Source organism: Microchirus variegatus, assembly GCF_963457635.1.
Source record: "Microchirus variegatus genome assembly, chromosome: 7".
Lineage (NCBI taxonomy): Eukaryota > Metazoa > Chordata > Actinopteri > Pleuronectiformes > Soleidae > Microchirus > Microchirus variegatus.
Genome location: NC_139808.1, coordinates 3,659,708 through 3,675,187, shown reverse-complemented (window position 1 = coordinate 3,675,187; position 15,480 = coordinate 3,659,708). Strand labels below are relative to the sequence as shown.

At 40.2% G+C, this 15,480-nt stretch overlaps 1 protein-coding gene across 2 annotated transcripts in view; it reads right to left on the bottom strand.

The window, feature by feature from the left end:
- The window catches only part of pax7a (paired box 7a), a 44,755-nt gene extending 31,056 nt beyond the window's left edge, over window positions 1-13,699 (bottom strand). The window contains exons 1-4 of one of the 2 annotated variants that reach the window (XM_083892271.1): window positions 13,563-13,699; window positions 12,254-12,489; window positions 11,437-11,581; window positions 10,902-11,030 (exon numbers count right to left, since the gene is read on the bottom strand). In XM_083892271.1, coding sequence (XP_083748397.1) covers window positions 10,902-11,030; window positions 11,437-11,581; window positions 12,254-12,489; window positions 13,563-13,650 — 598 coding nt within the window. In that variant the 5' untranslated portion in view covers window positions 13,651-13,699. The remainder of the gene's footprint in view (window positions 1-10,901; window positions 11,031-11,436; window positions 11,582-12,253; window positions 12,490-13,562) is intronic. The other variant, XM_083892272.1, reaches the window with a different exon arrangement.
- Window positions 13,700-15,480: the final 1,781 nt, after the last annotated feature.

Below are 15,480 nucleotides of genomic sequence, written 5' to 3'. Positions count from 1 at the left end.
GCGCTCACCTTCAACAACAGGGCATCCACTGGGCCTCCCGGCCTTTTCAGCCTGGAGAGACGAGCTCCTCAGGGGGCCATTAGAGCATGAATAGGGGCCTGACAGCACTGTGCAGCTCTGCAGGGCATCCATAAACGCTGACATATTGACTCCCCATGCCTCTGCACTGCCTGAGTGTGAAAGCGTGAAGGGCTTGAAGGGTGGGATTCTTTTTCTTTAATATACTACAAACTAAAACTTGCAGTTTAGTGACAGTATAATTTCTTGCTTTTGGCTCCGACACAAGTGCTCTTTTTTGTTTCATTTTTTAATATATATAGACTTATTTTTGTGCATGTATATTATATAACGAAAAAAAAAACCTTCATTTTTTATGAGGATAAATGTACATTTACTTGCTTAATTCGTCCCATGCTCTTCCACTGTGCTGTTTTCTAAAACAAAGCCAGATTACAGAGGATCTAACGGCGCCACATGGAGCCTTAAAGACTCGGATACATAAATGTGAACCTTGTTAGGAAGTATGATGCTGCCAATCACCTCCCCACCAGGTTCCTTCTTCCTCTCATATAGAGCAGAATGTCATCGCCTGAGCTTAAGTCTTTGCTAATTAAGGTCACAGCGAAAGTAATGAAATTAACAGAGAGCACAAGAAAGTAAAAAGAAGCCCATCGGGGGTCTCTGCCAAATGGCATTGGAGCCAGAGCCGCCGTCCCCCAGCAAAAAGCTCTGAAAAACCTACACAGGAAATCAAACAGTAATGTCTCAGGGCCATGAGCTGAGGTCTCCTGGAGGAACAAATCATTTTCTCAACGAGGCCAAAGAGAGATTACTGGACACAGTATAGGAATGCACAGCGGACATTTTTATGTGCCCCAGGGAAGTTTCCCAATTTTCAGGAACGAGGCTTCGGCAGCAAATATTGTGTAAAAGTTTAGCGATGTAGAGGACACTGCAGAGGAGAGAAGGGCTGGAAAGACTGAAAGAAAACTAATGTGAGCTTAACTGAAAAACTAAATTAATGAAAATTGAGGTTTTTATGTTTCTGGTCTATGTGATTGAATGTTATTTTATCCCCATTATCTGACTCTGAGCAGTATGTGAATTAACAATAAATAAATACAGTACAGTTGGTTTAGAAACCTTAAAAAAACTGACAAAGATCTTCACGCACTGTGTTAAAAAAACTAATATCCTAAACCGTGTTATGCATTTAGTGGTTTGTAAGTAAACACATTTTTCCAAATGGAGCCTTTTTAAGTCCAGAAATGAAATTGAGTATTTCCTGTGAGGAGCAATTTTCTTTCTGGGAACAGCAGAGCATTATTGTGCTTGGCATTAATTTCAGATATTCCTCCACACTGAGGGTTTGTAATGTGGCACAGTAGCAAAGCTTTTTATACTGAGACTACATATTCCCCAAGGAGGGAATGACTGACGATGCAGAAATAAGCCCATTAGTAGAAAATAGGGGGACAACATTTGAAGTTGTTATTTCGTCGGCTATAGGACAGGAGCTCCACCCCACTGTTTGGACAACAGCGTTCACATTTTCACTTGGTGGCAAAAAAACACATTTCTGATTTGTAACAGTTAGGGAACATGTTTATTGTCTTTGTGCTTGTAAGAAAAAAAAAATCCCGCACGCAATTAAAACAAATGAATATTTCAGTGGTGAAGCACATCAAGAGCATAAAATGTGAAATGTTCTGGCGTTAAGTAGCATAGGCTAATGGCGATTTTTAAACTAGCAGACCATGGTCGGTGTCCCTCATTCATCACTGGGGGAGAACACGGACTGTGCTAAACGTAATTACTGTTGCACATTATGTGGCCTATTCCTGTATTGTAATAAAATTAGCCAGAAATGCTTTTTTGTCTTTTTCTAATGCCGCTCCACGGTTACCAGCGGTCGGCCATAATGCAACACACTGCCACTTTTCTGTGCCAGCTGTCAGAGTTTGACAACCTTAGCTGCCAAGGCAAATTGGAGGAAAGTACATTTCTTTCAATGAACGATTATGACTCTGACGACCTGCTCATCCATTGCAAAATTTAACATGGACATAATACAGCTTGAGATGTTCTGATTTGCTCTACACGCGCTCATTCTACTCTCCACTTTATTAATGGAGAAAAGGAACAATTGCTTATAATCACCAGGACAAAGATCTTTGTCTGTTTTTTTCCCCCTGTGGTTCCTGACATGTTTTATATTCTCTAAACCACAAAAATAAATTTTATAATTAACGATGACAAAATAAATGCAGACAAATAGCAGTAAATTTGAACCTGCATTAATCGGTATTATGATATCACAGCTATGTTTAGTCAGTCTGAGCCAAAGATAGCAGTGATTTATCTGTTTTGTTCCTCTGGTTTTTTTTTATTCTGCTTTAATCTCGGACATGCAAACTTGTGTCTCCTGACCGATTTGTCCTGCAGAATTACTGCCGGACCTCGAGAGTTTTGAGGACTTAAGTCATGATTTGACGTCGGTGAACCAGCAGCCGTATTTATGTTGTTTTGGCGGATAACCTATCAGGCGAAATAACTTCAATTTATGAAATGACATGGTTAATTAAATCCTGATTACAGCTGAAATTACTCTGTAAACTGATCCCCCCCCCCACACCACCACCACCACCACCACCCACGCTTTGGCAGTTCACCTAGTCAAGACCAAACTAACTGTTTGGAGTTTGAATACCCTAATGCCATAAATGTTCAGAATGATTTTATTGCCTGTTAACATTGTTATTGGTTCTTTTTCGACAACAGTCGCCATTGTGTGTCAAGGTCAAGAGGTCTGTTAATTACGCTTGTTTATTGGAGCAAATGGATTGCAGCAGGAGGTTGAATTTAGCAGTTGCTACCTGAAATTATTTATTTGTCTTTTTTATTCCTGTGTGACCACCAGGCATCAAGATCTCAAAGCAATCTAATGAGTTTCTGTCCAATACCATAGGTGTTTTGCCCCCCCCCCCCTATTAAAACCTTAATCTTCCCCACTGAGAACACTTGTCTCTCCTTGTGCTATTGCAAGGAATCAGCAGTGAGCGATAAATAAATGGCCTTTGGAGAAAACCACTGACCCTCTTGTCAAGTTACATTCCCACTCGAGAGCAGCAGCATCAGTCCACATGTCAACTCGTTCTCTTCCTCGTTTCCCCTGCGATCTTTGCTGAGACACTTGTGTCTAATGAAGTCGATGGAGTGCAATCCCACAGGGGCCAAAGCAGAGCACTGTCATCCCCGCGTGTTGTTTTCCCCCCGTGGACGGCAGGCCGGTGTCCAACTACTGAGATTCATTACAGGGGCTAAATCTATGAATGAAGTGTCCACCGCAGTCGAACACAAACGCACACAGAAGAAATAGGCATCCAAGGGACCCCCTCCAGAGTAAATTGGATTGCCAATACAGCCCACAGACGTTTGAGAAGTCGAGGGGGGAAAAAAAACAAACAATGGAGCAGAAAATAAATACTCCAAAGCCACAATGATGACTCCACTTTGTAAACTAACGCAGTATTGATCGCCATCTTTTTTTTTTTTTGTTTGTTTGTTTAGAAAAGCCTCATCCCTGCTAATAGCTGTCTGAGAGTGTAATCTCTCCCTTGTCCTCCCCCTCCTCTCCTCCCCATCCACATTCCCTATTATGTGCTTTTCTTTCAGCGCGCCTCAAATAGTTTAGGTTCAGTGTCGCACTGGGGGTACAGGGGCATGGGACTAGGGACCAATTGTTTGCTAATGTTGACACCTGCCAGAGCAGGCTTGGTCTATTTGGGGCCCGCCAAGCTGCAAAACTGGATGCTCCCCCTCTTTAGCAAGATTAAGTGTGGGTTGCTGGGGTCACAAATCACTGGACTCCCTCTGATGTTGCGAGGCACAGAGCCAGCGAGTGAGCGGACTAAAAGAGAAAGCTGGAGAGGGAGGAACAGAGGAGGGAAGGAGGATAAAGAGTGACAGTCTATTGTTTGGTGAAAAGGAGGGGAATAATGTATCTTCTTGAGTGTGCTTAAGCAGTGTGTCCCGTCCAAAGGAATCAACAGTGAGTCCACGTCGCTCTGTCTTGCTTTGGGGCCGCATAAATGATCGGGATTATTTCAAATATTTGTTTAAAATTCTGCGTTAACGGCAAAACGTCACTCCGTTTGTGCACTCTCTATATTCACATATCAGTATTTTTTTTTGTTTTTTTTTTTTTGTTAAAGGCGTCTGATTCAGACTAAATGTCAGAATAAATAAACATGAAATGATATATAATTTTTGACAGATGAAGTGCAAAGGCCAAGGGAAAAGCAGCAGACCAGCATGACCATGACAGACAGTGCTCAGCTCCTCCTCCTCCTCCCCTTTTCTTTTGCAGATGTACATTAATGCAGAAAAAGGCAGCGGCTCTTTGCCGCTGCAGAAGCTCCATCTCCCTTTAAAACCCGCTGCTGTCCAGCCTGATCGTGTCAGTTTGAAGGGCCCTATTCAAAAGTATTCATGCATCTGCCTTTGAGGCACAATAGCAGCTAGTTTATAAACTGTCTGCCCGGGCACCCAAAGGCTTTAGTTCTTATTGTTTTCGGCCCCTTAATAAACTTTTTGGAGGAGTTCATCAACTCGCCTGAATGGCCCATGCAGCAAGTCTCAAAACAGAAAATAACAGAAGGGCCTTTTCTCCTCCCTCTTCTTTCTCTCGTCCTTTTCTAGTGGCTGTTCTTTTAACAATGGCGAGAGTAGGCTGTCACCGAGCAGGCAGACATCACAGGGCTTTTTTTGTGCCAATACAAGAAAAAAGTTTTCAACAAAAAGAAGAAGAAGAGGAGAAAGTGCAACAAAAAAAAAAGTGTATATTCACATTTGCAAGGAAGATAAAGGCACTCAGGCAGCATAATACATATTTTCATAAAATTAAATATAAGGTTCATAATCGTGCTATAAAAAAAACAATTTCTTGTAAAGCCCAATTTTTCAACTTCAGATATGCGTTTTTGCTTTTACATAATAAGTCCAAAACTGAATTATATGAAAGTATTGCTTGACACCTGTTAGACAAGCTGTGTGACGGGATGCAATAAAATGTCATTTTTGGCTGTAAGCCATTAATCCACTGTCATACCTTTAAACTCTGTGGGGGGAAGGGGGAAAAAAAATTAGCTAAACTTAAAAGTCTTTAATAGATGTCTGCTCTAATTAATTTCATACCCAATTAAAACAAGGCTACACGGGTCCATGCAGACCTGCCTCTTTAGCCCCCCGCTGCATGCAACTTAGAAATAAAAGCCTGCATGCAGTCCAATTCAACACAAAACACATCATCCAACCAGGCTGCGCTCCCTCCACCACCACCACCACCATCTGACCCAGAAAGGACTCATTGGTTTGCCCCGCTTGCAAAACCACCTACTGTTTCCCACCGATGCACTCGGTGTGTTCTAACACCCTAATTAGATGTGACAAGTTCAACGAGCTGGTTTCAGAGGAGGAAAAGCTGGTCAGGTTATGATTTCCGAGTCAGACTCGCAGGGGAATCTGTGGACAGCTGATTCCTGTCAGCCTCATTCATCTTCTTCCAGGCAATTAGCCATCAAGAGAGGTGGGGAAGGGGAGGGGAGGGTGGATGTGAATGCTTGAGGCTCAACCCCAAACCACAACAACAGTAATAATATTATATATAATCATAACAAGTCACAACTTTTGTTTCAATGAGACTCAAAAATAGCAAAAATACAGGTTAAATGTGATAGGTCATAAAAGTTTTCTGGATTAATCTGCTTTTTTCCCCCAAAATAGGTACAAAATGTATAACTATAGGCATTAAACTGATCCATACAAACTGATATTTTTGATTAAAAAAATAAATCATAACGCCATATATTTTCTGATAACCTTAACCCGAATATTTCAGCCACATATACTTTTACCACTAAAGCCACACCTGTTGGCCTGAACCTGAGAGAGGAAGAGGACAACTGTGACTTTTGCATTTATTTATTTATTTATTTATTTATTTACTTGTGTTGGACTTCAGTGGCGCACACAGAGCGCCGGAGCCCCCAGGGTTGAAAATTGGCGAAATAAAACGCAGACGGAGACGAGAGACGCGCGCACTGCAGAAAAAATAAAACCCCTACTGTTGTGACAGGATACCTGGAGGGCAACACTTCCTCTTTAATTTGTCTCGTATGGGTTTGAGACCCCCAACCAGACATGCAGTCCTTGGAGTTTACATAAGCCTTTTTTATTATTATTATTATTATTATTCTTGATGCTTGGAATTATATGCTATAATTAAATATCATATCATATATATATATTTTTCCTGTTGTTATCACATTAATATTTACAACATCTAAAATGTGTGAGGGGCAAAACAAAGGGCACCTATGGGGTTTACAGCTTATATTCTGACGTTTCGAGCAGGAAATGTTAACCTTGAAAATGCTCCTATCTGCGTCTAACAATGTGTGATCATAACCCCATAAATGGGGTGGATTGGAGGGTGGGGTGGTGGTGGTGGTGGTGGTGGTGGAGGGGGGGGAGAGAGAGAAATTGAATCCTTTTAAGTTATTAAGCAGGAAAGGATTATAAACTCGTCTTTATAAATGAGCTAGAAATCCCCATGTCTTCCTCTGTACACTTTTTAAATTTCCCACAAGAAGCTGGAGAGGAAAGATTGCTCCTTTTCAAGAGACCCACAAGAGATGGAGGGAAAAAAAAGCCATATTTTTTTTTTTTTTTTTTTTTTCTTGCGCCCAGATAGCGGAAGTCGTCCCACATCCCACATGCTAAGCGCCACTTTAATTAATAGACAGCCTTGAGAGGTATCACTGTCAGCCGGGATAATGGCGGCACAGCCACTGTTTGTGCTTCCATGAATATTTTTCTGATGTGATCAAAGTCAAATCAAAATGAATTGAAGCCTACACCATTTTTTTTATTTCTTGTTGAAGGAGAAGGAGGAGAGAGGGGGGGGGTGTATTTTATTTATCCTAATGCTGTCGACACTGACACCTCTCTCTGTAAGACTACACACGCTTTTAGTGCGCTCCTTTTAAAACTTGATGTGCTCTTCATTACCTCTAAACAGCGGGGTTTGCGCGTCGTTACTGCCGCACAGTTCGCTCGTGTTACCTGCGGATTTGTCACGCGGATCGAATATTGCGATTAATATGGCGCCATTAAATTTAATTTACAAAACACATTGTTTTATTTTGAAGCAAATTGCTGCCGACAATCATAATTTTTTTTTTTTTTAAATAACAGAAGCACAAAGCGTGTTGTAATACATGCATAGAGAATTATTTATGAATATAAACACTTCTATTTAATTAAACTATAGTCACAAAATATTTTTTTTTTAAAAAGTAGCCTGACTGCGAAATAAATCATCATTTTATTTATTTTGAATTTAGTGTGTCAAAAACCCTACAGTTCTGCTCAATTACTTAACTAAAATTGGAATTTGTCACAGCATTTTAGACGTATGTAGGCCTCTAACAGAGAAAGCGTTTAATCAAGTTAGTCGTTACTAAGCAACAGCCAGAGTAGGCTGTATACTGGATTACCTGCTATTGATGTTAATGGGGACTTATGTCAGAGTGTACACTGTAATCTGACATAACTCACTTTGATTAGATTGACACCATTTTTTTTTTTTTTTACTGTTTAAAGCCCGGGTCAGAGTTTGCTAATTGTGTGATTATAGAGCGGATTTAGTGTTTATTTTTGGGGTTTAATTTATATTAATCTGAAACGTTGTATTTTTTTATATTTTTTTTAAATATATAAAATGACTGATGATGATGATGATGATTTATTTGACTTCATTTTATTTCTGCTTAATATTATTTTATCGATCATGTACTGTTTTTTTCCCCCCACATTCTGTCCCCTTCATATTAATATATATCTATATTTATATAAAAAAAAAAGAAAAAAATCCAGTGAAATATGGCTTGAGTGGCTGCGGGGACAGGAGGAGGTTAATCCGAGTTTAATGCAGTGAAGCACAGCGCAGGGTCTGGGCTATGATGGGTACGTTATCTCTGCCCAACATTTGGGTCTCCCTCAATTTCCAACCCCGCCAAATAGCTGCGAGAAAGTGCAGATGGAGTCACTCTCAATGCCCGAGGAGAAACCGTTATTAATAGCTAAATAACTTGCCCATACTTTCAGTGAATCTCGACGCGCGCGCGCACACTGTTCCAGATGGATTTGTTTGAAGTGGTCTCTCGCTTCACTCCCCTGTCCTTCTCATTCAGCACGGATTTAGAGCCGAAATATACTTACATTGTATTACCATACACTCAAAGTGTGTGTCAGTGAGGGCCCACGTGTGTTTGTGACGTTGAAAAATAATTTTTCCCCACTTTAAATCACTTAATAATAATGATATCAATAATAATATATGGAGATAAACTTGATATTAACGCGTAATTTCTTGTATAAATGTGAGACTATTTGCAGATAAACAACACAAACTGATGCAGAAATAGAGTATAATTTTCTCCAAAACAATTAAGTGTCTAGGTAATAATTTATTAACCTAACAGTAACCTCCTGCTCTGTCTGTCACACGTCTCTCCATCGCTCTGTCACTTCCCCTCCCTGACGCTCGGGATTAATAATCCCACGTGGCATCTGTTTAATTAGGGTTGAAGAACCGCAGGTAAGACTGCGATTTGCTCAAGTGTCCATCTCCTGTCTCATCTCTCTTGTCTCCTGTCTCATCTGCCGCTCAGGTTGAAAACATCCATGTGGCAGCTCAGCTTTACGCACAGCAACAGCTGCTTCAAAGTCTCTCTCCATCTTCGAGTGTGGCGCAAAAACAAAAGGATGTCCAAGTTTGTCCAAGCAACCTTACCCCCCCCCCCCCCACAATTATTTGCGCGTATAAAAACTTTGGCACAGAACACACACACACGTGGATGAGGCACGGTGGGTGGGTGGGGTGTCGCAGGATGGTGATCACCAACGATTACCCCCCCCCACCTAAAAAATATCAAAAGATAAACTATTTTCAGCGCATTAAACCATGCGTTTGCGTCACCTCCCACTGAAAAATTACAGTTGAAAAATAAATATTCTAAAGCCAGAGCTGGGGGTAAATCCGTCATGTACACGCGCTGAGAAAAATACGCAAACCTAATAAACAAACAGATAAATATATAAGGTCTTAAAAGCTGGATAAGTAAACGAAATAAGAAGAAGAAGAAGATGGAAAAATCTCATGAATTTAGTGCCCAGGGCGAGCCCATGCACTGTGAGCTGCGTTCTGAGATGAAAGTGGGGGGAAAAAAAAGAAATAAAAGGCTCTGTTTAATCTGTTTTAAAAGCCTTCTCCACATAAGAGCTGCGCCTCAGACGCGCGGAGTGAGCGCCTGATTGGGGATAAATACATTTCTCACTGTGCCTGCGAGCTATTACACCCGACACGAACACAGCCACCTATTCATCAGCCCCATCGTCCTCACTTTAATGTAAGTATTAACCTTATTAAAATGCAGGTAAATCTGTCAACTGCGTTAATACGCACAGATAATTCAAATTGGGAACACTGGTGAGGATGCTTTGCACCAACATCATGAAATAATATTTTATATTTATCCAATAAAATATCTCTAAAAAAAAAATAATAAAAAAAAATCACTAAGTGCGTGGAAACACTGGCGCTATATTTGCGAGAATTAAAAAAAAAAAAAAGGTGCCATTTTTCCTCCAAACACAAATGCGTGGTGTGACAGGAAAAAAAGGGGGGAGACCGTTTTCACGCTATCAAGCGATTCTTCTCAGACGCCATTATCCAAAATTACAAAACTATCTAGCAGCGGGGCGCACTGAATAATTCATCTCCTTTTATGTCTCCTCTTGCCCTTTGTCCAAACTTTTCTCTCTCTCTTTTTGACCCGCTTCTTTTTTTCCAACGTGAATGGACGCGTCCACATTCTCCTCTTTTTTTTTTTTTTTGGTTGCCATTTTCCCCCCTCTTTTTCCGGGATTTACTTTTGTACCTCGGACTCTGAACTTTAGAAAAGCGTCAAAGAAGGGGAGGATTTTTTTTTTTGTTTGTGTGTGAAGTCCAAATTCAAGTTTTTTTTGAAGGCAGTGTCTCTTTTTAAAGGCGTGTTTTTATGTTTATATTTGTATTGTTGTGAGGATGTGCGCACTTTTCCCCCCACATGGCCAAAAAACATCCAAATAAACTAAATAATAATCACAATCAAACGATAAAAACACATATTTCTCCTTCCAATAATGTCAAAAAACTTAAATTAAATTCCACCTATTTATATTCAAATAATAACAATAATAATAATAATAATAATAAATAAAGAGCATGCCGCAGAATGTGAAAGCCACATGACAACAACAACAAAAAAGCTCGTGAAATCATCACTGACAGCGAATACCTGCGTCATAAAAAAGGCTTTATTCACCACCCCTCTCCTCTTAGCATCGCTAATACATCCAATAATAATATTGGACATTGATTTCCTCTTAAAGTGACAAGTGGTGAAATGTCAGCGCGCTGACATCGATTGTGAAATGGGTCAAAACTGTCAGCTGTCGTTTAGGGCTCGTTAAAAGGGGAGTGAATGGATGGAGGAAGGAATTCGCTACACAAATTAATTCTCTGCAGTTAAATACCTTCTGCCAAAGGCTCTCATAAATAATTGAGTAAATGATCAACTGCTGGCTCGGAGTTTAAAAAAAAAACAAAAGAAAAAGGCAGGAATAAATTCTTCGTTTAGCTTTTTTCCCCCATGAGGAACGTGAAGAAGGAATTAAGCATTTACTTTAAATAATAACAATCTGATATTTAGTTACTCCCAGACATATATATAAATAAATAAATAAATATATATATATATATACAAAAGGGCCATATTACTATTCTGTTAACTTACATTTATCACCGAGGATGCCATCGATGCTATGCTTTGTTTTCTTTTCTCCATCTTCATCCTTCTTATCACAGTCATCCTCGTCATCTTTTTTGCCAAATCGGGCCCTCAATACGCGGCTGATGGAGCTCACTAATGGCAACAAAGAGGTAAATGGGTGATTAGCCCCTTAAAAAACCCATAGAAGAACCATAATAAACCTCACAACAGAGACAGGTAAAGCTTTACATGAGTTCAGCTGCGTTGAAATAAAAATAATAGTAATAATAATAATAATAATTTAAAAATAAAGGAAATCATAGAACAAAATGAGCAATATTTAAGTATAAATACAACAATATATAGAGAGAACCACACTTCGGCTTCCTGCTCCACTGACACATTTATTATTATTATTATTATTATTATAATAATAATTATTATGATCAGTAATTGGGGCTTTAAAAAAGGTTGGACTGACAGTGAAGTTCATTCATGGCTGACGCTGCAGTGTTCGCTGGTAATAATGGGAGAGGGAAAAGGAGAAAGTGCAGCTTACCAGATGAAGCCTCACCTGAAGGAACTGTGCTTCTGTCGCACACCCCGTCCTTCAGCAGCTTATCCCGGATCTCCCAGCTGAACATACCCGGGTTTTCCCTCTTGTACTCCTCGATCCGCTTCTCCACGTCAGGAGTTGCCACCTGCTTTAGTTTGGAAAAGGTGTGAAGGTGAAGGAGGTGAGAGGGAAAAAATGGAAGGAAATGCACTTTTAATTAAAAATATACTAGTATGTAAATCTGAAGAAAATAATACATTTAAAAAAAAATAATTGTTAATTGGGAATATTATATTGCCACAACGAATAACAGTGGAAAAGCATGTAGAATATTATATTATAATATAGATATATAATTTTTCGTTGCACGCTCTAAATACTGTACAAATCAATTATCACAATCATCATTATGGGACCTGACGTATCAATATTTTTTAATGTATTATTATGATTATTAGTTTTTACAGTCCTGTAAATTATGGAAATTGACACATTTTTATTATTATTATTATTATTATTTTGAATAATGGACATTGAAAACTAGGTGGATATTATAATAATAATAATAATAATAATAATTCCTCTTAATATTATTATTTTTATAACCATAATTCTAATTATTATATTGGTTCATAGTAATAATAATACTTATTATAGTAATAACCATAGTTATAGTAATTATTATTATGTGTATTGTGTGTATTTTTTCCTCACACCATCAGACAGTGATGGTCCAAGTTCCTCAGGTGTCATCATGTCCCTCACCCCTCACCCTCACCGCTTCTATCACCCTCTGACTCGCTCGTGGGCCGCCACTCACCCTGGGTTTGCTGCCTCCTATGGCTCCCGGACGGATGGATCCAGTCTCCTGGTACCGGCACAGGATCTTGGACACGCATCCGTGGGAAACTCGCAGCTGTCGCGAGATCACGCAGGGCCGGATGCCGTGGTGGGCCATCTCCACTATCTTGTGTCGGATGTGATTTGGCAGCGGCCTCCCGTTGATGAACACTCCGCCGAGCTGGTTCACTCGACCCTGGCCCAGAGGCGTAGAGACTGCGCCGCAACACACAACAACAACAAAAAAACAACCACAAGTCATGATCATCTTTATTCACATGTGAGTACACCGAGTCTCATTCATGTGTGTGATGTTTTTTTTTTTTTTTGCGACATACAGCAGAGAGCCAAATTCACCCGTGGAGGACGAGATGGATCCGGAGGACACTCCAGGACGCATGTCTCACATTTGGAGAGACACTAAACACGCTGACACTTCCCACCTTGATTATTCCTAGGCATGCTGTACAAATATTGATGTGATCCTTTGAGCCGTCTCTCTGCTCTGTGTGTTATTGCCATCTCGCAGCAACAGGACACTCGAGCAAATCCCGCAGCTCGAGTCACTTGCGAGCTACGTGGTTTTTGCGCGTTTCGCTCCAGAGCACTTGAGCACGAACGCGGCGTAATGGGAAAACTGCTCCCATAAATGCATGCAAATACAAAAGTGATCTTTTTTACGCCCATATGTGCAGACGTCTTGAGTGCCTTGGGTATACAAGTTTATAAAAAAAAAAAAAATTACCAATTAAATCGCTTCTGTGTGCGCGCGCGTGTTCGTGTGTGCGTATGAATAACAATCGAGGCTGTAAAAGAGCCCTTTAAACTATAAAGTAGGTCTTCTATTATCATCTCATCTAAATTATAATAAAGGTAAATCATTGATGGAAGGTGTCTAATAATTTTAAATAATTCAGAAAAGGCCTTGCATTTAGCAAATCAATTATTCTGTCATTTAAAAAAATAAAATTAAACACTGCATTAGGATTAAAGATATACATATTACATGTAGCTATTATATAAAAACAGGGATTATTATAACAAAGTTCAGATGAGGCTAAAACATCTATAAATAAATTGTAAATACCTGTGAGATGTTGCTTTTTTCTTTTTAAATTCAAAGTTGTTAAGTTAAATCATCGCTGACTGGAGGTCGTGTTGGTTCACTGCGTGTAGCCGGAAACAAAGTGACCTCGAACACAAACACACGGTGACGCACGAGTTCTGTCACACACACACACACACACTCACACACACGAGTTCAAACACCACACTGTCATGTGTCTTACCTTCCAGTGGGAACCCGGTTCTGGGGTAGTTCTGTCCCGGCCCAGGGCGCATCATCCGAGGCATCGTTCCTGGCAAAGTAGCCATCATTTAAGCTACACACGCACACGCGCACACACACACACACACACACTCTCTCTCTCTCTCTCTGCCTCACACACGCACACAAACACTCTGTCCAAACAAAGTCCAAGAGAAAACACGGGATGTCTTCAAAATGCGCTCAAAAAAAAAAAAAAAAAAAAAAGACGCTCTGTTTGCTGTCAAATCCCAATCCTAGGCGGAGACACTGGATTAGCCCTTCTTCCACCGGGGGGGAAATAAAAGAGTCCTCCGGTGCGATGAATGTACCAAGAAAAAATAAAAAATAAATCAAAAAAGAGTCGAGTAATATTTGGAGGGGGAAAAACACCTTCTGCGCAAAAGAAGCTGCACAATATGGATGAGTTGCACCAAAAGTTGTGAGTCTGAATTTGGGAAGATTGCAATGTTATTCTTTTCTCTGGATGTAGATGGTGGTTCAGTGTAATGTCTGACGGCGGAGGACAAGTAGTTTAAGTGGCCAACTTTTTTCCTGCATGTCGTAGGAGGAGACAGGCGCGCGCTCCCATAGGCTCGCTGGCCTTTCTTTTATGGATGAAAGAGAGTGGGTTTAGCCAGGAGCGCGCGGACCAATCAGAGGCGCGCATTGCACTTTTAATTCACTGCTGCCTCCCTAATAAGACCCTTCACTCACACACACACTCGCGCACACACGCACACACACACACACCACAACCTGTTCAAAATGTTACATCTAAATATTAATGCATTTTTCAAACCTGTGGAATATTAATGCTTTTATGAGATCGTTCTTTCTTTTACTTAAATAAATAAATAAATGTCATCATAAAAGCAAAAATACATACAAATAAATACAAATAATACATTTAAATAATCTGTAAAAAAAAATTCTTAACAAATAATAGAATAAATGAACGAACATCCACATGTATCTTCGCTCAACTTTGACCACACGTGCAGCCATTTGATTCGCGTGGAAACCATAAAAAAAAACAAATCCAACCATCTATAATCGGAGGCAGGAATTTATGTCGTCGTGTGTGAGTGGACAAAGCGGTGTGGTGAAAGTTACAGACTGTTGCCTTGTTAACCTTTTCAATTAAGTAAATGTGCGCAGCGTGAGCGTCTTAATCGCTCCCCACAGCTTTTGTGCCATAATTACAACAGTGGATCGACCCGCTGCTGCTGATGACAACAGGTCGACTTGCCCCGGAGAACACACCATAAGTAATTGCTGAAAGGTAATTGTTAAAAAACGACGCGCCACCATTAGGCTGGAATAGAATAATAATAATAAAAAAAAAAAAAAAAGAGCACATATGGCAGAAAAGAAGAGGTGCATGTGTCAACTCTGTGGGCCCACCGTGCATATAAAATTGTCCCAATTGCCGTGGAAAACACTCCTGGTGGAAGGCAATTTCACAAATAATTTTAGCAACAATTAGGGAGTGTGGAGGGGTGAAATGGCGATTTCACATGCAGATGTGCCGGTGGGAAGGATCTAGTGCCCTGCCGAATAGCTGTGACCCTCAACTCTCGCTGCTTTGCTTTGCTTTGCTTCACATGGGACAGAGGAGCACAAAGAGAGCGGCTCACCCTCCTGGGAAGACGCAGACAGCACTGGATTAAGTCAAGCATCAATCATGTGAGAGGCAGACAATGGCCGAATTTCTCTTATGCTGAACGTGAAAGTGCTCCACATCCCCAGTCTATGGCACTTCTCTGAGAGCTTCAACAGGTATATGTTACAAAAAAAATGTAACCCCCTAAAATAAATAAATAAATAGATGGATTTTTGATATAGCGCAGATTCACGTATATATCGGTATATCAGTATTGGTATCGGTCCAATACCAG